The following is a 27,991-nucleotide window of genomic DNA, read 5'->3' as shown; positions in this document are numbered from 1 at the left end:
TAGTTCAACGTTGCTTTGCTTTGCTCACAGAGTTGTACAGCACCTTCTCTGATGAGGGCACACCATATTGGGTGGTCCTGTGCCAATGTCTCCCACGTCACACAATTATTTCCAAAGTTCTTGAGAGACCTTGAGTGTGTCCTCATTTTGCTTCTTCTGGTCACCACATGAACGTTTGCCCTGTGTGAATTCTCCACAAAATAGTCTTTTTGACTGTAATTACTCCATAGCAGATAATTCTATACTGGGTTTTAGATGTTATTGGAGTATTGTATTATTATAAAATATTATTACATGTTAATATTATATTAGATAAATATATTAGTATTATATATTATTATGTAGAAATCAAATACCAAAGGAGAAAGGATAGATGATTTTCCCTGTAACACAATTTTAAAATACATTCCACTGAATTATTGTCATCTGGCTAGTAATAAGTTTCATGTTTTAATATGCAAAATTTTCTCTTGTTAAAAAAAGCTGTAGATCACGTATCTGTTATAGAATGTTTGAAAACTTTTAATATTTAATAAGACATTTTTGTTTTAAGAAAAAAAAATGATGTCTTACTGTTGGGAGAAAAGCATTGTAAAATCCTCTTAAGAGCTCTTTGTCCAAGAGGGTCCTTGGGACCAGGCCTGCTGACCATGTTGTGAAACTCTCAAGTGCTGCAGTTTAAGAAGCTAGGCCTCTCCCAGCGAAAGTAGGAAATTTAGGAATTAAATTTTAAATAACATGTGAATTTCACCTGGGATCATTTAGGAAAATCACGAAATTATATCATTTAATAATTAGTGTATAGAAAAGTGCCATTTTTGAATGACTCTTCACTATGTGCAAACCAGTGTTCACTGTATTCATGTAAAACTCCAGAATGTGGTATTTATGCTGTTTGTCCAACTTAGCCAACATTCAACTAGCTTGCCTCGCCATTTCCCACGGGAGCTGCTCCCTTCAATTTATTTGTTAGCTTAAAGGATCTTCTAGAATATACAATGGTTTTTATATCGTGAGCCTTCTGCTAATTGCTGAGAAGATAAAACAACCCAAATCTGGCCACTTTCTCCTCCCTTTCCTCAACTATGAAAAGAGAAGCTTGGACTAGGTGATCTCTAACACCCTATCCCTCCATAAAAAGTTCTTCATTCGTGACTTATCACTCCTCCAGCTGGCTTTTCAATCCATGTGCTTTCTTATTGGTAGAGAGCTCTCTTGAAAAACATTCTCAATAGAAGACTTTATGATCATTTTACCTTGAGGTCATCTCTCCATTCATTCATTCCATAGCTCTTGGAGATTTCTGGTTGAAACATCTGCATTTTTGCCATAGATGTGGCAAGACGGGTCAGAGATTGGCGGCCACTTCCTCCCAGGCCAACCAGCAAAGCATTTCCACCAGACTGCTTCAGGATGCGGCAAATTCGAGACAGGTGTTCCAACACATACCTGCCACAGAACCACCATCGATGAAACATGTGGATGTCAAGTGGAATGAATTTGTTTTTTCACATAGCTATAGTTTATGTGCCTCAAGAGACTATATTATCTACCCAATAAGAAGGTGACAGATAACGATTAAAAAAAAGCATGACTTTTAAACACTGGTTTCAGTTGGATAATTTGGAGACAAAGGAAAAAATAATTAAAAGTTAACTCTAGAACAAGGGTTCTAAACTGGGGTCCATGGGCAGAATTTGGGGAGTTCATGAATTTGGAGGGAGTCAACTCAGGTCTTCCAGAGGTCCAGTGCTCTATCCATTGGGCCACCTGGCTGTTTCTAGAACTGGAAGGAAACCTTAGAGACTACTGAATCCAACCCCTTCGTTTTCTAGATTAAGGAAACAGCTTTAGAAAAGTTAAGTACTTTGCCTTGTGTCACACAGCTAGTGTCTAAAATGGGATTTGAACTCAAGTCTTAGTGACTCCAAATTCAAAGCCCTACCCACTACAGGACACCACCTCTCCCTCCACAGGGAATACATTCGCTGTTCAGGAAGTCTTCCTCTATCAGTCAGTTAATAAGCACTTATTTGGCACACATCACAAGAGCCCACTCTTAGCAGTTACCCCACTTGCACTTCCTGACGATAACAGGATTACTGTTTGTTCACCAGTTATTCATTGATGCCATAACTTCTATTTAAGAAATTAAGAAATCTTTTCACCTACCACAATGATGACTGAATAGCAATGGGTTAGTCAAGCTAAAAGTGCCTGGCACTTAATAGAGGCTCGATGGGAGCCCAAAGCTTTGGTCCCCAGTGGATGCACCTGAAAATGACGAGGTTCATTCTTGTCTTGTGAGTCTGGTTATATTCATCCAAACACTGCTCCACCACGTCACTGAAATGCTGCACATCTGGGATTTCTATGTAAACTCTCTCATCTCCTTCCAGATCTGGATTCATGTAATCCCCAAACAGGAGACTTCGCAAATCCTCCTCTTTTACCTAGAACACACAAGGGAGGAAATCTCAAAACTTGTTACATTTCCGATGATAATAGCTAACCTTTAGATGGCACTTGAAGGTTTGCATCATTTGCAACCGTCTTGGGAGGTCACTGCTATTATCAGCCCCATTTTACGGAGGAAATCGAGACTAAAGGAAGTGAAGGGACATCGCCCAATAGCTCGGAGGGGTCTGAGGCTGCACTTGAACTCCAGGCTTCCTGACTCCAAGCCCAGTGCTCTGTGTGCTACAGCACTCCCTCACAGCCTTTTACACACTATCCATCCAATCAATGCTTTCTTGCAGTTCTTATCTTGGCTAACTGTACTTTGCTATAATTGATTCCCTTTGAAATACACTCTATTTTATCTGGGGAATTTACAAACACGATTTCGAGGGGTCCATGGGCATCACCAGGCTGCTGGAAGGTCCATGACATAAAAAAGGATGTGGATCATCTTTATTCTTTCTCTTAATTTGGCACACAAATGAATCGTGCTTGTGGAAAGCCCCACCAGGTCCAACCAGTGCTTGGCAGTGCCCCTGTGGCCAGACATCTCCTCACCGGAGCATTCCCCTCTCTCAGGTGTGAGAAGACGGTGTCAAAGTTCTCTTTGAAGTGATCCTTTATGACGGCCTTGATCAGCCGGAACAGCCATGCTCTGTCATAGTCGTCCACGAGGCGGTCGTAGAACACTCGAAGGACCTCGTGGACAAAGAGCCGCACCATCGTGTGCTTGCTCTCCACGGCTTCCTTGTCGATGAGCAGACAGCCCAGGATGACCCGGGAGAAATCCCGAAGGTTGAACGTGTAGTGAGACTTGGCCGGGGTGGGCAACAGATTCTCCATGGACCGTTTATAGATCTTGAGATACACAGGGGGAAAAAAGTCATGAAGCAGAAATAGAACCATTGTAATTACTCAATCCATCTGTTTGTAACATACTGAGACTGACATTTAGCATAATGAGATTAATCAACAAATAACTTAATAATAACTGACATTTAGCATACTGAGACCCGTTGACACATTATGTAATAATAATAACCGACATTTGTCACACTTTAATGTTTGCAGTGGCCTTTACAGGCGTTTTCTCATCTGAGTCTCACGACCATGCGAGTTAAGCGTACCAGGAAGAATTATCCTCGTTTGTCCACGAGAAGACTGAGGTTTAAGGACATTTAAGTGATTTATGAATGAATGGATGAAAATGCACTTATTAAGTGCTTACTACATGCCGGGTGCTGTACAAAAACAAGGAGCTGACGTTCTAAGGTGGGAGGAGATAACACATAAAGGGGAGGGAGGGGTGGGCAGTGCCAAAGGAACCCAGATACAGAATTGGTTTGGAAATGGCAGAGAAGAAAGGGGCAGGCCTGATTCCAAGCAAGACAAGGTGAAAGGTCACCTATGGGAGCCGAGAGTTCAAGGAGCTGAGTCTTAATTCTTGGAAAAAGAGGAGGAGGAAGAAAAGGAGGATGAGGATCACACAAACCAAGTAAGTATCTGCAGCTGGATTTGAACCCAGGTCTTCCTGACTCCAGGCCCAGTGCTCTATCCACTACAACACCTAGCTGCCTAATTTCACATATGAGGAAGCTGAGGTCCAGTTGGATGTTGCTGCTTTATATCTGAATGCTATACAGACTGACCTTTCCCCAGTGGGTTTATGGTCCTCCCCATCTCAATAAAGAGGGGCCCAAAATTCAAATTGTTTTTAAAAATTCAAGGCAGCAGATCAAAATAAAGACTGTATGCAGCAATTTGATTTGTTTCAGAAGACATTTACCACTAACACAGGAATGGGAGCATTTCCATGGCTCATGGCAGGCACTGCTGACCCAAGAACCTGGAGGATTTCATATTCCTGGGATCACGGTCCTAAAGTTCTCCCTCTCCCATGTCCCCATACTAAGTCCCTAAAGCATTTGTTTGGGCAGCATCATGGAATTGTAGACTCAGAGCTTGCAAAGACCCTTGGAGCTCACCAGGTCCTATAGGTTAAGTGACTTGCCCAAGGTCATGCAGCCAAGGAAGGATTTGAAGCCAGACCTTCCTGACTAGTACACGTCAAGTTCCCATCCACTATGGCACACTGCTTCCTGAGAACTCTTCCTCGTACTTCAAAGCAAAAAGGTTATGTCTCTTCCAGAGTTGGAACTATGAATCTTTTCACCTAGTGCACAAGCATTAAGGGAATGGCCTGATGCCAGAGGGCAGAGGACAACTTCATGCAGGGAACAGTCAGAGGAGAGTAGGCCAAAGGGTAAAGTTATACCAGGAGAACAGGCAGTCCATGTCCTAGAGAGGAGGTTAAGGGGAAACATGGGCCCCACTACCATGAGACTGTGAGGACGGTGGCCCCAGTTTGGGAGAGAGGGAGATAGTACTATACAGAGTACCAGGAGATATAGAAGGCCAGGCATGGGGCAGCTGACACCATTTCCCAGGAAGAAGTTGGTGGCCTGAGACAAAACCCAGTTAACATCACCCTAGTTATGGCTCTTCTGACTGGTATGATCAAGCCTGCAGACAAGCCCCTGCAGTTACCAGCAACCACCGTCATTGGTGCACATTTATTAAGTGCTTACTTTGCACCAGACATTGAGCGCTAAACAATCAAAGGAGGTGCCTGCTGCAAAGGACAAAATGGCGGCACCTCCTCCCCCAGCCTGGTGAGGAACCCAACGAAGGACCTGCAGGAGTCCAAGCAGTCTGCCCCCAGGGGCTCTCATGCAGCACGAGCCACTCACCTCCATAGTCCCATTGACAATTTGGTTTCCAACAGCAAAGTACTCTGGCGTGAACTCACGAGTCCTTAGGTAGAAAGCCACGATGGCAGAGAAGATCCGGACCATCGTTTCATCGCTGAAGGTGTTAATGGAGCAGATGTTAAAATGGCGGATGAATCGAGGGGTGACGGGATTCCTCCCCCCACCTGGTGGGCCCATGGCGGCAATCAGCTGTATGTCGACCAGCAGAATTTTAGTCGTGTCCTTCAGATCATACCTTCAAAGCACACAGAGATTTCAAAACCCATTACAACTCTGACCTGACAGTGCGGCCCGGAAAGACAGAACTGGAGACCCATTTCTCAACCAACCCCAAAAAGGACAAAGGATGATAACAATAAGCAGCTACATTTAAACAACATTTTAAGGTTTGCAAAGTGCTCAGCGTAGCTCAACTCCTTTGATCTCATCGACCCTGAGAGAGAGGCACTACCCTTGACCCCATCGTACAAATGAGGAAGCTGAATCAGACAGAGGTGAAGTGACTTGGCCAGAGGCACCCAGCTGGTAAGTGTCTGAGGCAGAATCTGAACCCAGGCCTTCCTGACTCAGTCCCCTACCCACCACGCCACACTGCCTCCTCAAAACTGGGGCAAATATTACCCAACGATCGGAGTATGCCATCTGAGGTGGCGGAGGAAGCATAGCGCCTGAGCCCCGAGCTGAAGAAGAAAATGGCAAACCATTCTAATATCTTTGCCAAGAAAACCTCAAATGGGGTCACAGAGAGTCAGACACACCTGAACAATGATGGAAAGACACACGTGGCCCATGACCTAGTTGCAAAGAAGGAAGCCCTGCCCCAGGCCGGAGCAGCCTACCCCAGTCGCCTAACCAATGCATGACATTCACTGGCCCTGAGCTGGAAGGGTGCTGGAAGGCCTCCTCATTTGACAGATGGAGGAAACTGAGGCCCAAAGAAGTTAATGACTTGCCCAAGATCACACAGGGACTGAAGTGTCATAGCTAAGATATGAACTTGGGTCTCACAATTAATTCCAAGTTGAGTGCCAAATTCTTCGCTCTCTCCAAGAACTGACCAGGAGGCATAAAAAAAGATGGGAGGGGGAATGTTGGGGGGTTAGAATTAGTCCATCCTGTCCTGGAGAGAAAATTGCCAGAGCAGGAAGTAAAGAGGAAATGGATGAAGTAGGGAAATGGCGTGGCATTCGTTCCCATGAGTCACCAGGGCCTTACAAAAGGATGGGTCAAGACTATTTAGAGATCCTGTGCCCTTCAGACAGGGCTGGAGGTGGAGCCGTGGAAAATCAGGATCCTGGAGTTAAAAGGGACCTTGGAAGCCCCCTAGTCCAACCCCTGCCTGGCCAGATTTGAACTCAGGTCTTCCTGATGCTAGGCCCAGAATGCCATCCACCGGACCACCTACCTGCCCCTGACCAATCATAACCTCGCTTGAGTAGTTACCAATTTCCATAGTCAAAAAACTGGCGTAACAATTCGATAGGCGGCTGAGCTCCGTATTTCTCCAAGGCCGGCATATTCATATCATCTATAAATATCACACACTTCTTCCCCATGGGAGGGCCAAATACTCCTTTGCGCCTCTTGTCCAACCTTGCCATGATAATGTTCTAAAGTGCAGAAGAGAGATATGGATTTATTATTATTAATTACTACTTATGTTAAAAAGCAGTCTTAGGAGTTAGGGGATCTGTCCATCAGAGTTACTAATGACCATGACAACAGTGAACCTCCATTGTTTCTTGATGCTTACAGCATAAAAGGGCAGACAAGGTCAGAATAAAATCACAAGGATTGACTCTGTTGTTTTAAAAGTGCCATACAACCCACCACCATTTTGTTTTTGACTGGGGGATATTAAGCTTGAAAAGTTGGATTCATTTAGTGATTTAACAAGTCACAGAATCACAAAATCTCAGAATTAGAATCAATCAGTCACCAATTATTTACCAAGGGCCTCCTGTGTGTCAGGCCCTGTGCTAGGCCCTGGGGATATAAAGACAAAGAATAAAACCATCCCACCTACCCCTGAGGAGCATCCTTTCTATCAGAGAAGTCACAAAGTACATAGACAACAAATATGAAAGCGGGAGTTCAGAGACCATGTGCTCCAACCTGTTTCTGACCAGGAATCTTCTCTTCCCCTGTGTGACAGAAGGCTTCTGGCTCCTCCCTCATCCGGCTCATTATCCACGTGGAGCCGACCTGCACTCTCTGCTTACCCACCACGGAGTTTCAGCTTCAATTACGGGGTTAAATGCCAATGGTTCCCAATGACCACTGTCTACAATCAAATACACACCCTCCCTTTGGCACATCAGGCCTGGCTGCACCCTGCAGCTGTCTTCCGCAGGCCAGATGAACTGGCCCTCAAGCTCAGTCTTCCTCCCTCACGCAGACCCTCCCGTGTGTGCATCAGCCATCCCCCATATTTGAAATGCACTCCCTCCTCATCCAGAATCACTGCATCACGGATTTCGGCCATCCCATCCAATCCCCGCATTTTACAGATGAAGAAACTGAGGCTGAGAGAGATTAAACAACTTTCCCAGTATCCCACAGCGAGCAAGCATCAGAGGTAGGATTCAAATCCAGGTCCAATACACTTTCTCCTGGGCCACTCAATTTCCTTTTTCCTTCAAATGCTATCTACCACTCCCCAACTTGTTTATTTGTATATATTTGGAATATGCCTATGTTTCTCTCCCACCACAAGTTCCTTCAGGTCATTTTTGTCTTTGTATCACCAGAGCCTGGCTCAAGACAGTGTATAATAAATGCTTGTTGACTGAGTTGACCAAGTGATTCAATTTTTTTTTCTTCTAGAAACTTCTCTTTGGTTTCTTTTATTCCAAATTATTTCTTCATCAAATTGTAGCTTTTCCTCTTTTTTGCCCATTCTTTTTAAAATCATTCCTTTCTTTTTCTGAAAGGTGATTTTCTTTTGATAGTCTTTTTTTGGAGGGGTTATTGTTTGGCTTAGTTTATTTCTGTTTTGAGAGAATAAAAGGAAATGCCACTTCATCACCTCAAAATAGCCAGAAATGTAGCAGATAAAATAACGGGGAAATGAAATAATTTGTTATAGGAAAACCAGCAGAAACAGAAAAAAAATTTAGTAAACAGACAGTAAGAAGTCCTAGTACAATGAATAAATACCAGAGAGTAAAAGAAAGTGATGTGCAAACCTCCTAAGAGAAGGGTAAATATACAGCAACAAGGAGACCTCCAGGAATACTAAAGGAACAACTGCAAGAATCTCTGGAGTGCCTTAGAAGATCAATCAGAGAATTAAAGAAAACAATCAGGTGGTCAGTAAAGCACTCCAAGACGAATTCAAAATGAGAATCGTGATACAAGTTTAGAAAGAATGATGCAGATTGTCTCTAAAGCAATGGACTCTCTGAAAAAGAGACTTAAAGATTCAGAACAAAAAAAATGTAGAGAGGGAAGAAAGGCTGTCAGAACAAAAGCAAAAGGCAGCAAAATTGGAATATTTGAGATATCTAAAAACAAAGCAAATGGAGACAGAACATGGTGAGACTAATCTAAGAATTATTGGTCTCCTGAAAAAATACAATGAAATACAAAAATACGATGAAACAAAAGGCTTAAGTACCATAATTTAGGAAACCACACAGGAAAATTGCCCAGAAGTACTGTTGACAATAGAGAGAAAACCCAAATTCAAATCACAACAAAATATTGTGGCCATGCTCCAGGATTTCAACCTTAAATAATAAATGGCACAAGCAGTAAGGAGGAAGCCCTTCGTAGACAAAAGATAAACAGTCTAAATCATATAAGTCTTTGTGTGATTCCATGACAAATTCTATGACTAATTAAGAAAAGGCCTAGATGTTTTATTTTTTAAAAAAGAAATCACTTTGTGACTTAATGTAACATACAATTCAAATCTTAGATTAACCTTCAACGAAAAAGCTTTTCAACAAAAGGGAGGAATTAAAATCATTCTTAGTAAGGAAGCAAAGGCATTTAATATGCAATTTCATTAAACAAAGGACATTTAAGAAAGGTAAACAAGTCCACGGGAAAAGACTAAGCAATCAATATTTAGAAATTTTAGAAATCCCATCTAGTTTAAGGATAGAACTAAAAAAGACCTTTTATGGGTGGAGCCCATGGACCAGAGGATCCATAAAAGTATTTGGGTACAGAAGGGGGTAGGGAAGAATTGAATTTCCATTTCCTGAAATATTGGAGTCCCAAATAAAGGTCAATCAAACAGATGGGAAGATGGGGAGGAATAAGAGAAAATCCAGACACACACTCACACACACACACACACACACACACACACAACTATATCCTCCTTCCCACTCCCCACCCTGACTCCCCCCACTCCCTCCTCAAGTCTTTCCAAGTCAAACCCAAAAATCCCTGGTACCAACAAGTTCTTGAATGACTGAGTTTCAAGACCCTTTACCAACCAATCTCTCTCCTTCAGAACAAAGCATGTTCAGGGAGTAAGATCAGCTCAGACAGGGCATAACTTTAACACTGAAAAATACTAGGAATACTGAGATAAAGTTGAATAGACTGAGTAATAAAATAGAGTTTTAGAAGCTTTGAATCAAGCCAGGCTAAGGAGCTGAGACATGGAAAGTGAATCTTGCTTGATGAGCTATTTAAATAAAGAGAGAATAACAATATATATTTTATTAGTTTTAATCTGACCTGAATCTGATTGGCGCTGGTCCTTGCAGAAAAATTAACAAAGAATGGAAAATATTGGTCCCTGTTCAAATGGTGCATGAGTTTATCCTTCACATAGACTGATTTCCCAGTACCTGTTGGACCCACGAAAAGCAGTGGCCTTTATATTTAAAAGGAAAAAATCAGATGTAAGTAGGTCAGTCAAAAGGAAAAACACAGGGGAAAGAGACTCACATACGATCAACTAACAGAAGCTGGACAGTCCACTGAAAAGATAGTTATATCCTGGGTTTGGAGACTGAGGAACTGGAATGAAATACTATCTCTGCCACTAGCGATCTGTTTGACCTTGGGCAAGTTGATTCACCAGGTGGGCCTCAGTTTCCTCGCCCCCCAAAATAAGGGATTTGGATGAGAAGATAACCTCCAAGGTCCCCTCTACCTCTGGAGCTATATCAAATATAGTGAATTTTAGTGAAGAAAATGCCATCCCCTCAGAATGATGAGATCTTCAGCAGGCCTCTTTGCATGTAGGCTCTATAATTTACTATCTTAATTTGTTTTCTCACCTGAAAATGAGGGGCTTAGGCTAAAGCTGAGATTCCCTGAGGTCCATGAACTTTTAAAATGTTTTGATAACTAATTATACTTCAATATGACTGGTTTATTTTGTAATCCTATGTATTTTGTTTTATGCATTTAACAACATTCTTACAAGAAGAGATCTATAGGTTTCACTAGACTTCGTGAGGTTCAGGAAACAAAAAGCGTGAAGAATCCCTGGACAAAAGGACCTCAAAGTTCCTTCTAGCAATAAAATTCCCAATAAACTAAATGACTATGCTTAGAGTGTCAGAGGATAAGAGAGTTGCTTACTTCTCATAGGTAAGACATAAATCCATTAAAAAAGTATATCTAATTGTGTCCATCGTAGGGACTATAATTTCTTGAATCTTAGTATTCTTTTCTCCTAAAGAAGAACTTTTAATTAATTCATTCCAGTGGACCCACCGGCCTCGATTCTTCATCTACAAAAAACATTACACATAGTTAAATCTGTGGATTTAAAGCAGCTGAAAGATTTTCTTCATCATTTACTTTTTAAATTGCTGTGTTTGCTTTGGAAGATTTTATATATATTTTCTTCTGGATTATTTTACTTTATGGCTAAACAAATGCCACATAACTTTTAATCCAATGATCAAAAGTAACCCAATTCCTTTCATTTCAGACTCCACTCCTGTCATTAGCCTCTTCATTCATCATTTCCAGTTTCTTCAAAATTTCCTTCTACCAGTACAAACAATGGGAAAGTCAGCTTAATCAGATCCCAAGCAAATATATGCTGAACCTTGATGGGAGGGAGCTTCCAATTTCCATTAATCCAAAAAATGAACTAGGTAGACAGTCAATAAACATTTCTTAAGCGCCTTCTATGTGCTAGACATTATGTTAAGTGCTGGAAATACACATTTGGAAAAAAAAAAAAGATAGTCCTTGCCCTCAAGGATCTTACAAGGAAATGGAATCGAGCTAATGAAATAAATTCATAAAAACATATCACGTGCAACACAGTTACTTTGAAACTTTGTGCAGGTGTGCCTCACATTACACAATCAGAAAACAGTGGGCTTCAATTAAATTCTCAAATTTCAATCCTATTCCCAATACATGGGGTGGGCGGTGCTAAAAAAAATCCTATTGAGTGTATTTCAATAAAGTGAAGAATGATGTATGGTTTTATCATATCTAAATTAGGATGTTCATGTCCATTCTAGATTTGCTTAAAACAAGGTATATTTAAATGATCCTACTTAATTTAAGGGTGGACAAACCGAAATTAAGTAAATTGAGGGGCCTACCCATGCCCATTAAAGAGAAGCTCAAATCCCCTGAGTCACCTTGTTGAAGGAAGGCCTGCGGTAACAGTACCAACCAAAAACCCATTGAGGATACTGCCCAAGTGAGTGTGAATACATCAACCAGCCTCCATTTCTCCAGTTGTCACACACCTCCCTCCCAGCATGAATCAGCACCAGTGCCCAAATCCAGGTTTCCTGCTTCCTCTTCCTAATACCAGCTCGACCCAGATAAGAACCCCAGAAAATCCCGCCAATCTCAGTGGTCAATAACACCAGCATTGCCCACACCCTCCCGCCCCCCCCCCGCCCCCGCTGCCTTTCATCATGAGTCTTTCCCCTCAATCATGCTGACCCACTTCACTGTCTCTCAGCTAACTCTGTCTTGATGCTGCTGTGCTTCCTTGTACTGTATTCTGCCATCTCAACCCTTATGAAGCCATTGGCCAAAGCTCTAGGCTTAGGGGCCATGGGATCTCTCCATCTTGGGCCAGCTTAGGCACCCAGCCTCTCATGAAGGTAACATCATACCTCATACGTGTAGTCATAGACCAGGCCTTTTTCATCAAAGTTGCATTCCCACTTGCCCACCCCAGGTGGTATTGGATGTTCTTCATTCTTTCCTGATATAATTTCTCTGATAAAACCATCAAAGACAAGGCGTCCATCTGTGTCACAGCTTCCTCCAATGGACCAAATCAAAGAGAATATGAAGCAGGCCTGTTTTGACAAAAATAAGATTCGCTATTTTTAAAATAAATTTTTACCAATATTTTCTGTTCATCACCATCATTATTCCAAGTATTCCTCCTCTCCCCCTCCCCAAGAGCCATCTCCTTTGATGAATATCTTTTAGAGAGAAAAATAAATCAGTACAACTGATTGATATATTGAGAAAGTCAAAAACATGCGCCGTGTGTAACCACTGTGGACCTCCCACCTCCATGATGGGGTAAGTTATGAGTGTCCTCTCAGGTCTCTTCAGTTGAGTCCTGCTGGATCTTTCAAATTTTTGTTACATTTACTTTTGATTTGCAGGTGTGTAATTGTCCTATCTACATTGTTGCAGTTAATAGATATACATAGATACATAGATATTATTTTTTCCCTTGGTTCTGCTCACTTCACTCTGCATCAGTTCAGAGAGATTTTTCCAGGCTTCTCTGTAGTTATCATATGCATCATTTCTTACAGCACAGTAAAATTCCATTACTTTCATTTACTATAATTTGTTTATCCATTCCCCAATCGATAGGCATCTATTCTGTTTCCAGTTATTAGCAACCATAAAAAGTGCTGCTATAAATATTTTGGAGTATATGGGAACTTCTTTCTCAACCATGGCTTCCTTGGGGTATAAACCCAGTCAGTAATAGAGTCTCTAGTTCAAAGGCTATGAACACTTTAGTCACTTCATTTGCATAATTGCAAACTGCTTTCCAAAATGGCTACACTATTTCACAGCTCCACCAACAATGCATTAGTGTGTCTATCATTCTATGACCCCTCCAACATTGACCGTTGCCATTTGAGAAGATTAAGATTGATCCTGTATCATTTTCTTATTGATCCTATTTACAGTTAATCAATTTTGTCCTATTACTGCTTAAGTCATTCTTTCGTCTCTGAACTTAGTTCAAAGTTCAGCTGGCATATAATGGGTTAAGTTTAAAAATCGAGCTCTCTTGCCTCAAGAAAATTAACTAATCTTGGAAAATGAGCATGAACAGAAAAGGAGTTTGGCCCTGATAGTTTTACTCCACCAAGCTCTCCTTCAAGGATGTCGTTTGCTATCCAAAAGTCTGAGCCACTATCTTGAGCCTGCACTCGAACAATGAGCTTGGTCTCACGAGAGAAGAAAGGGTGGGAGATGTGGTGGGGCGGACAGTTGTTGCTAGCCCCCATTACCAAACTTCCAACCAATCATGTTGCTCTTAATCCCATGATGTCATCTATCCTGTTCTGTTCTTTGTTCTGTATTCCCCAAAACCCATAAAAGGGGAGCTGTCCTTTTGCTTGGGAATAAATGAAGGCAGGCCATTGACCATTTATTGACAAGCAGCATGCCCCTGCTAATATATGTCATTTTGCTCAGAGATTTGCCTCAGTTTACCCTTGTGTTAAAGTCCAATCATGACACATTTTTTTGTCATTTTTGCCAATTTGCAGGATATGAGGTAAAATCTCAGGGCTGTTTTGAGTTCCATTTCCCTTCTTATTACTGATTTGGAGCATTCTCTCACATTGCTGTAAATACTTTGCAATTCTTCTTTTGAGAACTGTTTGTTCATATCCTTTGACCATTTATCTACTGTGGAATAGCTATTAGTCTTATTCATTTATTTATTATGTTTCTTGGATAACAGACCTTTATCAGAGAAATTTAATACAAATATTTCTCCCCTTTTAACCACTTCCTTTTTTATTCTAGATGTATTAATGTTTTCTGTGCAAAAGTTTTTCAGTTTCAAATAATCAGTCACCTGTTTTATCTTTTTCTTTCTTTCTTTTTTTTTGGAGGGGGGAAGGCAGGGCAATTGGTGTTAAGTGACTTGCCCAAGGTCAAACAGCTAGTAGTATGTCAAGTGTCTGAGGCCAAATTTGAACTCAGATCCTCCCGACTCAAGGGCCAGTGCTCTACTCACTGCACCATCTAGCTGCCCCTATTTTATCTTTTATAATTGCCTTTATCTCTGTTTTGGCTAGGAATACATCCCTTCCCCATATGTGAGAGGAATATGATGTTTCTCTTCTAATTTTTTTTAGTCTGATCTTTAATATTAAGGTCATGCATATGTTTAGAATGTATTGTGGAGTGTGGTGTAAGGTGTTGGTGTAAGCCTAATTTCTGCCAGACTGTTTTCCAGTTTTCCCAGCAGTTTTTAAGGAAAAAGGAGGCTTTCCCCTAGCTAATTTACATTTTCTACTTTGTCAGACACTGGGTTATTGAGATTTGTTTCTGAACCTTCCTTGTCTAGTCTGTACCACTGATTCTCATTCATTCTCATTCTCTCTCTCTCTCTCTCTCTCTCTCTCTCTCTCTCTCTCTCTCTCTCTCTCTCTCTCTCTCTCTCTCCTTTAAAAAATACCGGTTGCTTTGGATGACTACTGCTTTATAACATAGTCTGAGTTCCCCTTCATCCCTGCTTCTTTTTATCATTTCCCTTGATATTCTAGATCTTTTGTTTTTCCAAATGAATCTTACTATTATTCTATCAAGTTCAGTACCCTTTTGTTATTTGATCAGTACAGCATTAAAAATCTAAATCCATTTTGGTGTTATTGTAATTTTTATTACACTGCCATGACCTAGACATTAGCACCGAATATTCCTCAAGCTATTTAGGTTTTTCTTTATTTCTTTAAATTTCTTCTTGGTAATTGAATCTTTACAAGTCTTTTGTGTGTTTTGGGAGGCTGAGTCCCATCTATTTTATGAATTTTATAGTTATTTGGAATGAGATTTCTCTTTCTATTATTGCTTCCTGTGTTTTTACATAAATGGTTTTTACATAAAAATACATACATGTGTTTTGTTATTACACAGAAATGCTATTGATTTTTGAGGATTTATTTTGTAGTCTGCAACTTTGCTGAATCACTATTTTTTTAAGGAAAAAACTACCCAGGAGATAATACTTAAAGACATGATCGCTCAGCGGTGGGGGGCGGGGGGGGGGGACGGTGTGTGAAAATCATGTTTACACAACCAAGTAAAATGGAGGGGGATTCCCTAGATTAAATTTTACAAAAAGTGCGATTTGCTGGGCTGCCTCTGGAGGTGGTGAGTTTCCCTTCATCAGAGGTGTTCAAGAAGAAGGTGGATAACCACTTCAATCAATCAGCAGGCATCTCTTAATCACTCCCTACGTGCCAGACTTTGTGCTAAGGACTGGGCATAAAACAAGCAAAAAGAATCCCTGTCCTCCAGTACCAGAATGCCCCGTGTGGCACACAATGCTTGTTGGCTGACTGGCAGTCTAATGGGGGACCATCACTTCTCAAGCATGTTGTGGTGGGGGTCTTTGTCAGACACAGATTAGTCTCTTGTGTTCCCTCCCAGCTCTAGAACTCTACAGTTCTCTGATTCTGTATTGGGTATCTTCATATTTCACCAAAACACCTCCGAATTTGACAGGTCAGGCTAGGTATGGTCAACCAATGAGTCAATGAGCATGTATTAAGCACCTACTATGTGCTGAGCATTGTATCAGACACTGGGGATTCCAAGGCTCAGAAGAAGTCATCTTACCTTCAAAGAGCTGCCATTCTGTGGCAAGAGCAGAGTCTTCCACCAAACAAATGAACGCCCCCACACTGACACTGCCCAATGACAAACATGGAAAGGGTGCCTTAACTTTGTTTTGAAAGGCTACACCATGACGAGAGGAAACCTGTCCAAACGACGTGAGGCAGGGCCAGCGCTGGCGGTGCAAGGTGATTGAATACAGAGAAAAATTCTTAAAAATCATTTTCTTGACGCATTTTGCTCTGTTACGGCCTGGGCACGGCCTCTGAAGAGGACTGTGCATTCAGCACGGGTCAGCCCAGCCATCCTCCACTGTCTTCTGGGCTTCTCAAAGGCCCGGCCAGTGAAGTTCAACATGTCCCAAGATCACACCAGATGTTGGCTAGGGGTTTTTTGCGGGGTAAGGACTAAATTTCATCCTTGGGGAGGAGAAAAGCCCAGCCTAGCGGTGAGACTTTATTCAGAGCTTTTCCAGCATAGTGGGAGGTGATCACAGTAGTTCATATGTGGCCTGACCAAGTCAAAGGATAATCACCTCCTTATTCCTGGAAGCTATGCCTCTGTTCATGTAGTCCAAAACTGTATTCAGAGCTTTTTAAAAAGTGCAGCTGCATGACCCTGCTGACTCCTAAACAGTTTGCAGTCCACTCAGACCCCCAGATCTTTTTCAAAGTGTTGTCTAACTGTACTTCCCTTCTCCTCCATTGTGTATTTGTTAAGTTGATTTTTTTTAACCCAAATGTAGCTGGCACATAGTATGCACCTAATAAATGTTTGTTAAGTAACTATGGCCTCCCATCTGAGATTACCTTTCTCCGTCTTTATTTCCATTCTTTGCTCCTCTGATCCTTAGAGTGACAGGTTCACCTTGACTGTAAACTACATCCCCACTCTCCTTCCCTCCACAAATCTCTGCCCACCACTGCTAACTGTTACACAGGAAGAATAAGGCACAATCAGCTTGTCTACATGGAATAGGCAAATATGTGACATCTGAAAGCTCTAAGACAAGATGGGTCAGTCCTCCAAGTGTGTAGTTGAGGGGCCCCCATAGGATTCACTCAAACACAACTGGGGCAGCCTGTCCTATTCACCTACCACAAGCGCTGCCAGAATCACCCTTTTCATCCACACTCTAGCTAATAAATAACAGCCAGCATGCATAGAGCCACTTTAAGGTTTGCAAAGGGTCCTATCTGCATTATCCAATTTGTTGCTTCCATAGCCCTGTGATATAGGGTTCTAATTATCCTCCTGTTACGTGAAGAAGCCCTTGGTGTCAATAAAGACACACTGGCCTTCTCTTTAAGTGCCGGGGCAACTAGTCTGTTAAGTTAGTTTTTGTCTTTTTCCTCCCCTGCCCCCTGCTATTTTGGGGGGTCAGTTATACTGAATACCCAGGGAATTTAATATGTGCATGGTAATTTTGCTGCATATTTGAAAGGAATGGCAAGCTGTGCATAGTAGATTTGCAGTTTCGTGTGCAATCATCTTTTTTTATTGTACTATGTTATGGAAATGCTTGTTTTATTCCATAAATTAAAAATTAAAAAAATTTAACAAACTCAAAAAATTTTAATAAACTCCCTGACTCACTGAAAATCCAACAATCAGTTCTCATGCAAGTTTGTATGCAAGAGTTCGAGCTAGCTCCCTGGTACTAATCCCACCTCTGAGGCTTACTGCTGGGTGACCTTGGCCAAGTCACTCCCCTACACCTCAGCTTTCTCATCTCTAAAATGAGGGGCTTGCTAGGGGTCTCTGAAGCCCCTTTGCACTCCCGATCTAGCATCCTCTGATCCTAATTGCTATGGTCACCTATAATAACTGTCTCTCGCCCAGCCCTTCTTACATCACCAGACTTGGCTTTCTTACCTGCCAAGGCCTGGTACCTGCTGAACCCTGACAGGCTAACTGGACCTCCAATCCTGTCCCCACTCCGACTAGCTTCATCCCAATGCTCCCAACCCTCCTGTAAGCCAATGGGCCAAGTCTCTCATCTCTTCACCCATCTTTGTGTTCATCAAAAATGACAGGCTTTGAATGCAAAGGCCTCTACTGTTACTCATCGGATTTCAAAATGACTGTGAGAAAGAAAAAACTCCTTAAGTTGCCAAAAAGAGATCGTTTAGGTTTAAAAGGACCAAACAGCATCTGACCACATTCCTCCCCAAACAAAGCAGAGAAAAGTTGGGGTTCAACATAGATAAACTTGAAAACCATGGCTTTTGGCCTAGACTCTGTTTCCCAGAAAATCTGGGCATTCTTTCTGAAGTGAAAAGGAGGATTTTTTTTAAATTAAAAAACCTTAATCTAAGCATGTGATCTTTGGAAAAAGCCCACACCTGAAAAAATTCCTTAATCACTTACCTGCTATTTCTTTCCAGAGCCTCCATTTTAGGGAAAGGCCCCAGACCAGCCATCCCTGATTCTCTGGACTTAGATCATCATGCTTCAGCTGCCTCCACACCCAATCCCGCGGCCCCTTCTCCCCTTGGTGGGTTCTTCCTGGAGCCTCTGTTTTGGGGAGGGGCCTCAGAGCAGCTGTCCCTCATTCTCCAGCCTCGGCCACCATGTATCTGTCCAGGTACCTCCTCCCAGCCCCCACTCCTGCTTCCCAAATCCCTTTTTATATGTTGTTTTCCCTATTAGAATGTAAGCTCCTTGAGGGGAGCTTGTATTTGTAAACTCAGTGCTTAGCACAGTGCCTGGCATACAGTAAGTACATAAAAAATGCTTATTGCTTCATTAATCTAGAGGACTAGAATGGCATAATGAATAGGGAACTGGCCTCAGAGTCCAGAGGGCCTCTGTTCAAGACCCAATTCTGACCCATCCTGGCTGTGAGACCCTGGGTAAGTCTGCCCCAGACAACTTGCTAAGATTGTGAGTGACCATCTTCATCAACAGAGGGAGCTCCTCAAAGAGAGCTCCCTACATGGTTGAAATCACAGGTAAAATTCAAAAAAATAAAAATTCTTTAAGCTGAGCTGAGGTATGTATGCCTCAGAAAGATTACAGTTAATATTTAACAAGTTTGCAGGCTTAATGTTAAAGGCACAAGCCTGGGAGAAAGATTTAAAACATACACAATAGGGCGCTGGTTAGCCTGTTAAATGTGGCAGTCGGGTTTGGGGAAGAAAATGGATATGAGCAGAAAGGGCCCGGGCCCGGAGTCTAAATTGGAAAAAAGAGCCATGGAGGGCAGCAGCACCAGAGCCATGCTTGTGTCACTAAGGGCGAGCTCTGCGGGCATCTGCCAGTCCAGCAAGCCCATCCAATACCTCTCTGACTAGGACCTCTGGGCAGTCAGGCGCTACTGGATATCAAGAAACTCTGAGTCCCAAACTCGTTGACTTCCTTTAATCAATCAACCAATAAGCAAGTATTATTATTGTAAGTGCCAGGCACTCATGGGGATACAAAAAGGGGCAAAAGACCACAAGTATTTACTAACCATCTGCAGTAGGCAGGCACCACACTAAAATCCAGAGACAAACCAAACAATCCCTGCTCTCAATCGGCCTACATTGGATCAGGGAAGCCAGTGCAATAAAGTGGAGGAGGAGGGGGAGCAGTGTATGAGGAAAGATGGACTGGGACCAGACTGGGACAAGACGGCCTCTCATAAGACGTGTTGGCACAGGAGGGACTGGGGGAAAGGGGAAGCAGGGAGAAAAACTAACCATGATCCAAACACGGATGTGTTTACTGTTGGGGTCTTCGGCCGCCACGTCAGAGAGCAAGACTTCAAAGAGGCGAGTGAGAGAGACGACAACGTTGCTGTTGCTTGTGGGAATCAGCTCCTGCGGAGCCACAAAGGACAGTCAAAACTCGCCTACCTAGGGAGGGCCACAGAATCTGTCATTCAATAGAAAGCCAGTCTAAGGCCCATGAAGCTTCAGAGAGTCCACACAGCGAGCAGCTGCTGACTCCTTCACTCATTCATTCAAATGACTCACTGACCCCTCGGTTTCCATCCAGCTATGACCTATGAACTTGCGGAGTCCAAGGACTAAGGATTGTAAGAGGCAGAGGCCTCATTCCTGGGGAAACTCAAGGCTGGTCCTAAGCTCTGGGGTCAGTCCAAGGGGCTCCTTCTATCTTCCACCTTCCTTCTGACACAGTCTGTCAAAATAGGAAGCATGCAAAAGCTATTGGACCAAGGAATTCGAATCCCACCTCAGACCCTGACTAGCTGTGTGACCCTGGGCAAGTCATTTCACCCCTGTCTGCCTCAGTCTCTTCACCTTCAAACTGGGGATAGCAACATCACCTACCTCACAAGGTTGTCCCGAGGATGGAATGAGAAAATGACACCTGCGAGATAACATCTGTAAAATACTTTGTAAACCTCAATTCACGGCCTAAATGTCATTATGATCATCAGAGCAGAACAGTACTGATAGTAATAAATAACAGCATTTCTAAGGTTTGCAAAGCCTTTACAATGATGTCTCCACAATAGCCCTGGGCGGTGGGTACCGTTATCATCCCGATTTTATAGATGAGGAAACTGAGGCAGACAGAGTGTAAGTGTCTTGCCCAGGGTCACAAAGCAAGCGTGTGTCTGAGGCTGGTCAAGGAACAGCCCAGTGTACGTCATGACCCCTCCAAACCCTTGGCCAGAGGGAACCCCACCTCCAAATTGTTCATTTGTAACTCGAGGGACCCTCGGCCCGACCTGGGTCCCCAAACCTGTACTTACTCATTCTTTTCATTAGTTTGGCCGGGGTTATGATGTTACACCCAAGTTTAGAGCCCACCATTACTCCCCTTTGAGCCCACCATTAATCCTCTTTATATTCTTGTCTCTGTCTCTGCCCTACACCCTGTAATGGCTTGAAACAGTTTAAGGCATACATAGTTCTGCGTAGATTGCCCAAGGCTAGTCCCCTGACGCCCCCCTTTCTCCTGATTTAGCATTGTGTATATTCTCTCTACATCAGCATCATACATGAGGGTCAGTTGCAGGGTAGGGTATAAGTTTATCTTAAGGAGAAACTCCCCTGTTACCAAATAGCCCCACACCCTGGGTTATGGGACAACTATTCTGCTGACCAAGCTAGGTCTCTCCACTCAGACCACAGCTGATCAAGTAGGGGTTACTTTCTGGAAAATTCCACCCTATACCCTCCACCCAGTTATAGGAAACTGATTGTGACCTAAGAGGGACCACCATGTGTCACAAGATGGTCGCACCCCTGTATCCTTGTGCCATATTCCTAAAATTAGCTCTGAGCTGACAGATTCAACCAATGGCTGATCTCTGCTTCTGTACGTCACTGCTTCTGCTAGCGACCTTCCCTAATTGTGTAATTGTGGTTTTTGCCTTTATAAGCATTGTAGTCTCTCAGTTTGGGACTGCCTGATTTGAGTGTACTTTGGGTATGTACTCCAGGTAGTCACTCTTGGCCAATAAATCCACACTTAAATTTACCTTGAACCCAGGTCTCGTCTTGCTGTTATTTTTTACACAACAATGAGAAGTCAAAGTCCAATGAAAAATGAATCAACTTAAAGTGGTAGCCTCTGGGGTCTGAACAGAACATACATTTTCAAACCTGGCCAAAGCATTGATTTGTTTTGCTAGACTGGGAGTGGGGAGAGGAGACATTGGGAAGTGATAACAATGTAAAAGAAAAGGAAACAGGGCCACTAAAACTTGGCTTCTAACTCAACAGACCTTGCATTTTTTCTGACGAAGCCGTAGGGCCGCAGCTATCAACCAATCAAAGAGTTCTTGCAACAGATCCTGGTATTCCTTTCTGTCCAGAGGCTCCTTCAGGGAATGCAACCAAGAGGTGACCAGCGGCTCCCAGCCTAGCTGGAGGGGTTCCATGTAGATCATGCCACAGCGACTGACAGTGGCTGGCTAAAGAGAACAAGGCAAGTTTACCTTTCACAGCAAAGATGACTAAAAAGGCAAAGGACATTTGGTAGAAGGGCACACTAATGCACTGTTGGTGGGACTGTGAATTGGTCCAGCCTTTCTGAAAAGCAATGTGGAAGCATGTTCAGAAAGTTACCAAACTGGTTGCACCCTTTGACCAAGTGATACTGCTACAAGGTCCACACCCCCAACAGATCAAAGAAAGAAGAAAAGGACCCAGAGGCGCATAATTATTTACAGCAGCTCTCTGTGCTGTCACATAGAACAGGAAACTAAGTGAGCATACATCAGTTGGGAACTAGGGATGTAAACGTAATAGCATATTATTGCACCATAAGAAATTACCAAATAGATGATTTCAGAGGAGCCTGAGAAGACTTGTCTGAATGGATGGAGAGTGAAGGAAGCAGGAGAAGAACAATTTATACAGTAACAACAGTAAAAGGAAAACTTTGGAGGACAGGAGACCTCTGACCAAAGCGATGACCAACAATGACCCCAAGGACCAATGATGAAGATGACAGGGAAGGCACGGAACATTTGTCACAAGGGGGTTGTTTTCTTTTTTCAAATGGGGATGAGTGGGAGGGGAGAAGGGGAACAAGAATGGGTAATCACAATAAAGTAAAAAGGATTACGGAGAGTTTTTTTTAAATGCAGAGAAAAGAATAGATTGAAGACCAGAAAGCATCACAGACAAGCAGGCTGGCTTGGATACACGCAGGCTGTACTTATTATATGTTTTATATTATTATATATTACATGTATTATACACAGTGGAGATCTACAGGTCTGTGAACAAGCTTCCCTTTTCCATTTTACTGTGTATTTAGAAATGCCATTACATATATATATATATACACATACACACACACATATACACACTCTTCTTACGGCCCGAGGGCCTCACGCCCGGTCAGAGAAAGGGTATAGGTGCCTGGGGCTTAGCATTTAGTAAGTAAAGGGTATAAGCCTGCCTCTAATCAAGCCTCCCTTAACTAGCTCCACCTGAGGCCTATTGAATGGGCTGGAAAGATCTTTCTTTAATCACTGAGTGGCATCACAACAGATTTTTTAAAAAGTTCTGAATTTAACAAGCACCAAATTAAACAGGCATTTCTAAATATACAGTAGCCATTAAGGTCAGAATTCAGCCCAAGGAGAAGAAGTAAGAACTCTGAGATGACAGAGGGGAGAATCTGCAGGCTAGCGAGCTACAGAAATCAGAAAGCTGCACAGACCAGAGAATTGAGCAGGGACAGAACACAGGCAAGCAGACAGCTGGGATTTGTGAGTGTTTACAGCAAGGCCCCAGCAGGGTTCCTTGCTGTAATACTGTGTTACAATTTCCTGGTTGTTACACCGAGGTGGACTTACTGTTTTTGGAATAAAATTACTGCTATGTCGAATTGAGGTTATTAGTTTTGGGATTTGATCCTCAGGTGTCTGAATAAATGTTATATTTCCCTGGCCTTCCACCTAGAGAATCTCTTATACTTTGCAATTCCGAACTATACAGGCATGTTCATGGTCATCTTCAAGGTCATGAATCTTGCCTTACTGATACATCTGTCTACCAAAAAGAAGGTTCCTTTTGCAATAAAAACTCTTGGCCATCCTCAACTCCCCCAGGTACAGCTGCCAACTTACTGAGGCCTGGGAGAGGTCCATGGCTTCAAAGATGAGGCTCATCTGAGCAGACATCTGGATGATCTCCCCACTCATCAGGCAAAGCTGAATATAAGGATTTTAAGAAGGACAGTTAGGAATATCCAATCCCCACCTTTCAAAGTCATCACCTAAGAACTTGCTCCAAGTAGAAAATAATGCATCCATCCCAACTAGGTTTGTTTTCATTCCTAAAGATGCCCAGAATCAGAGACCAGGAAAAGGCTCAGGGCAGCAAAAAGGGCCAGGATTTTGAGGCTGAGGACCTGAGTCTGAATCCTTCCTCTGCTGCCCAATACCAGTATGACCCTGGGCACACCACTGGAGCCCTCTCTGGGCATCAGCTTCCTCGTCTGTAAAATCAGGGGTTGCAGCACATGACCTCTGAGGTCCCTTGTGCACTCTAAATCCACAGTCCACATCTTCTAATGCCATAAATTAACAATCGTGGCCCTTCCCACACCAGCCCTGCCACAAGCCTCCTCTTCTCCTGGTGAATCAGCCAAGGTCTTTCAGCCCATCACCATCCCATGACATCTGAGTTCGAAGGCCATCACCACCTTGTTTGGTCTCCGGTTTGTTAATGATTCTCTTTAAAAGATCCCCCAGAATTGATTGCATAATGTAGCTGTGTGTCTTATCTGCTTAGGACCAATGGACAAAATGTACATGAAGGTATTTTTCAGCTCAACATAAGGAAAAATTAGATGACACGGTAGATAGATTGGTCTTGGCCTCAGGAATACCTGAGTTCGAATCCTGATTCAGACATTTACTAGCTGTGTGACACTGGGCAAGTCACTCACCTGTGCCTCAGTTTCTTCATTTGTCAAATAGGGGATAATAATAGCACCTGCCTCCCAGGGTTGTTGTGAGGATCAACTAAGATAATATATGTGAAGCACTTTGCAAACCTTAAAGAACTATATAAATCTTAGCCGTCATCATCATCACCATTAATATTATTACACCTAGAGGTTCCAGACAGGGAACATGCTGGGCTGCCCATCCCTGGAGGCCATTGAGGATTACTGCAGCTGCCAACGACAGGCAGCCTCTAAGTCTCTTGAACTCCGTGAGCCCATGACGCTACATCCCCCTTCAGAGGGGTCAGTCACATCACTTCTGCTTTTTTCTCCTGGCCTCCTCATCCACATTCCCTCACCAGGGCTTCCTGTCCAGCTCTACTGAAGTGTCAGATTAGGGCCTGAAGAGCCCCTCCAGTGCGCTAGGATCCCAAGATCCCAAGTCACGTAACCTCACTGGGGCCTTGGTTTCTTTATTTGTTAAAAAAAAAAAAAGGAGACTAAACTAGCTGGTCTAAGGTCCCTGCCACTTGTATATCTGCGGTTCTCCAATAATCCCAAGACACTCTACCCTGATCTCTAATCAACACATTCAAATGTTCCATACAGGAGTACCTTTCTATGTTTAAGAAAATGTAATTACAGCATGACTCTTACAATCCTTAACATGACAGTTACTTCCTTGTCATTGGTTTTGAGCTAATTGAGTATTGGGCTACCCAGAGAGCCCTGTGTTCCCGTTGGGGCACCACACCTTAGAAGGGACACTGAAAAGCTGCAGCAGGTTCAGATAAAAAGAGGTGGGAGAGGGAGGAGAGATCACAGCAGTGAAGGGACTAACAAAATGCCATTCAAGGATCAGCCGAAGAAACAGGGGCTGCTGCTAGGCTATGTGCCCCCAGAGGGACGTAACAGCCATCACCAAGCACTGGGAGGGTTGCCAGGTATGACAGGGCTTAAACTTTGTCTGTCAGTCCCCAGAAGGTGGGCCTAGAAGTCATGGATGGAAGTCACTGGGAGTCAAATTTTAGGTCAATACAGGGCGGCCTAAAAACTATTAGTTTACCACAAAGTAACAAATCACTAGCACTGCCCCCCAGAGAGTGAGAGCAGGTGGGCTCTGTAGCCAGAGGCCCAGGGCTTAAATCCCACCTCTGATGCTTGCTTCCTTATCTGGTCCTCAGTCTCCCCATCTGTAAAATGAGGGAGTTGGGCAAGATGGCCTCAGAGCCCCCTTCCAACTCTATGTCTAGGACCCTAAATCCTGGAGGAGGCTACCTTACACAGTAGTGAGGTCCCCATCCCTGGAAGTCTTTAAGAAGGTGATATGGTAGAGGTGCAGACATCGGGTATAAGTTGGATTAGATGACCTCTGAGATCCCTTCCATATGCTAATTAATGTATATTAATTAGCCTAAGCATTTTGCAGTTTCTTTACTTTTTTAATGTTTTTTAATTTTGAATTCCAAATTCCACTTTCACTACAGATCATTTACCTTTTTGTTGTCATCCAATACTGTGTTCATGCTTTCAATCCACAGTGTATCGATGGGCCCATCAAATACCACCCACTTGCGATCTGGGGTCTCTGACAGGGCAAATTCTCTAAAAGTGTTGGCGACAATACCATCTGTCCACTAAGAGAGATGAAAGAAACAGTTGAGAAATTCCATTTTAATAAAAGGAAATTCAGGCCCCTGGAATGCTAGGCTGATGCTCAGTGGAGGGTGTGTAGAGACAACAGAAATAAAAAGGTCACAGCCAAAAGGCTGTTTCGATTTAACATGAAAAAAAGAGCCACAAAAAGTGGGTTCTTGAACAGAGCTGTGCTTATGTATCACTAAGGGAGGTTGGCATTAGCTAATCAAGGAAGAGATGTCTCTCCTAAAAATGCACAGAACGAGAAAGTGTACACAGAACTGTGCTCGCCCCACCCCACCCCCCAAAAAAGTGACAGAAGTGGAATTTCCTTGTTCTAGAGTTAAATAAAGGATTTGGTGGGGAGAGGGTTGGTTAAACGTGGTTCATTTTCAGTTGATGAAATTTTTTACAAAAAGGATTTTGGAGAAGGTTGAGATTTCTATTCCCTAAACCCATCTTTGGAGGGTGGGGCAGGACAAAGAAACCCTGGAGCAGGAAGAACAGAAAGACACAGAGACAAGATCCAAGGAAGTAAAAAGTTAGACTTTGCCCTCTGGTGAAGACCCAGCACAGAAAGGGCTTATTATAAAAGTTGCTCAAGTTTCCCCACCTCATGAGACACAGGATCAAACTGGCCAAAAAGCTGGCCCATCGTGATCGACTTGGGGTTCACCGTCCTGTGAATGACCTTCTCTTCCTCTCCATAAGAACGTTCATTCATAAGCGTCAGTGTGTCAGCCAACACATGCAGAACCTTCGTCTTCCCCGCGTAAGGCTCCCCAACCAGCATGAACCTTTTGGACAATCATTAGACAAAAAGGTTTTGAAGGGACAACAATGGGGAATGGGTTTGGTACAAAGAACTCTCTACAGGGCTCACTGGTCCATCCCGTAGTGTAGACAGAAGTCCTTTAGATGTACTAGAAAAAATGACATTGGTACACAAAGAATAGCCCAAACCAGCTCATGATATGTGAAAATGGACAAGCCAGTCTCTTGTTGAACTTTCACTGTTTCTGATTCCTCGGTTCCTCTTTCTAGATGAAATTAGCCAAGATGAACACATCCTCTCTATCTTCAATTATGATCTAAAATCTCCATGTTCACAAAATGAAGAGTCCTAAATCACAAGAACTGAGAGAACAAACTCCTCTTGGCGAATGTCAGTAGGAGAGAGGAACAAAGCAACAAAAAGCAATCGGAATTCAAGGATCAGTCCAGTTGGCCCAGCTATGTTTATGTTCTGGACCCCTCTGGCAGTCGCTAGGGAGCCCTTCTCATAATAAGGTTTTTGAATGCATAAAATACTTAGGATTGCCAAAGAAGTTAATTATATTGAAATACAGCAATCAACATCTTAAAGTTCATAGACCTCAGGTTTAGAACCTGTCATAGACTACGAGCGGGTCTAGGTGATTCTTCTTTCCTTATATACTAATTTCACCTATTCTAGCATATCAAAGACATTAGACTGTGAGCTCCTTGAGGCCAAGGACTGTCTTTTGCCTCTTTTTGTAGACCCAGTGCTCACACAATGTCTACAACAACATAGGCACTTAAGAAATGTTGACTAATTGATTCTATCTACACCCTGGGATGGGTAAAAGAGTCTTGTACAGTCATGAAAGGGAGGATATTCACGTTCCTTCCCCTAACGCTCTGCTTTAAACTGAACCTATCCCTGGCTTCAGAGGAAAAAGTGCTCTGCTACTTACTTATAGCAGGCTAATGACTTTTTGAAGAGTTCCCTAATTGCCCCCATCCCATCTAAAGCTGTGCCTTGGCTAGAACCACAGAACCATAGAACTAAAAACTCTTCAGGATTAAAGATGGGGAGAGGGGATCCTCCATCTGAGCCTTACACTGGCCCACTGTCTAGCTCCCCACATGATCAGCAGTCAGGTGGAAAGTGGAGAATGTGCTCCACCATCTTGCTCATTCCCTTGCATTAATCTCCTCATTGTTGA

The 27,991-nt window shown here is 43.0% G+C and overlaps 1 protein-coding gene across 1 annotated transcript in view; it reads right to left on the bottom strand.

Annotated features, from left to right (window-relative positions):
• Positions 1-27,991, bottom strand: part of DNAH12 (dynein axonemal heavy chain 12) — a 151,200-nt gene that overhangs the window by 80,882 nt on the left and 42,327 nt on the right. The window contains 13 exon segments of the mRNA XM_036739678.1: positions 1,257-1,449; positions 2,275-2,453; positions 3,019-3,318; positions 5,211-5,466; positions 6,675-6,841; positions 9,930-10,068; positions 10,785-10,936; positions 12,299-12,487; positions 19,703-19,822; positions 21,703-21,891; positions 23,560-23,643; positions 25,880-26,020; positions 26,635-26,818. Coding sequence (XP_036595573.1) covers positions 1,257-1,449; positions 2,275-2,453; positions 3,019-3,318; positions 5,211-5,466; positions 6,675-6,841; positions 9,930-10,068; positions 10,785-10,936; positions 12,299-12,487; positions 19,703-19,822; positions 21,703-21,891; positions 23,560-23,643; positions 25,880-26,020; positions 26,635-26,818 — 2,293 coding nt within the window.

This window comes from Trichosurus vulpecula, chromosome 9 (assembly GCF_011100635.1).
Source record: "Trichosurus vulpecula isolate mTriVul1 chromosome 9, mTriVul1.pri, whole genome shotgun sequence".
NCBI classification, from domain to species: Eukaryota; Metazoa; Chordata; class Mammalia; order Diprotodontia; family Phalangeridae; genus Trichosurus; species Trichosurus vulpecula.
The sequence above is the reverse complement of the archived record's forward strand: the minus strand, read 5'-3'. Positions and strand labels throughout refer to the sequence as shown.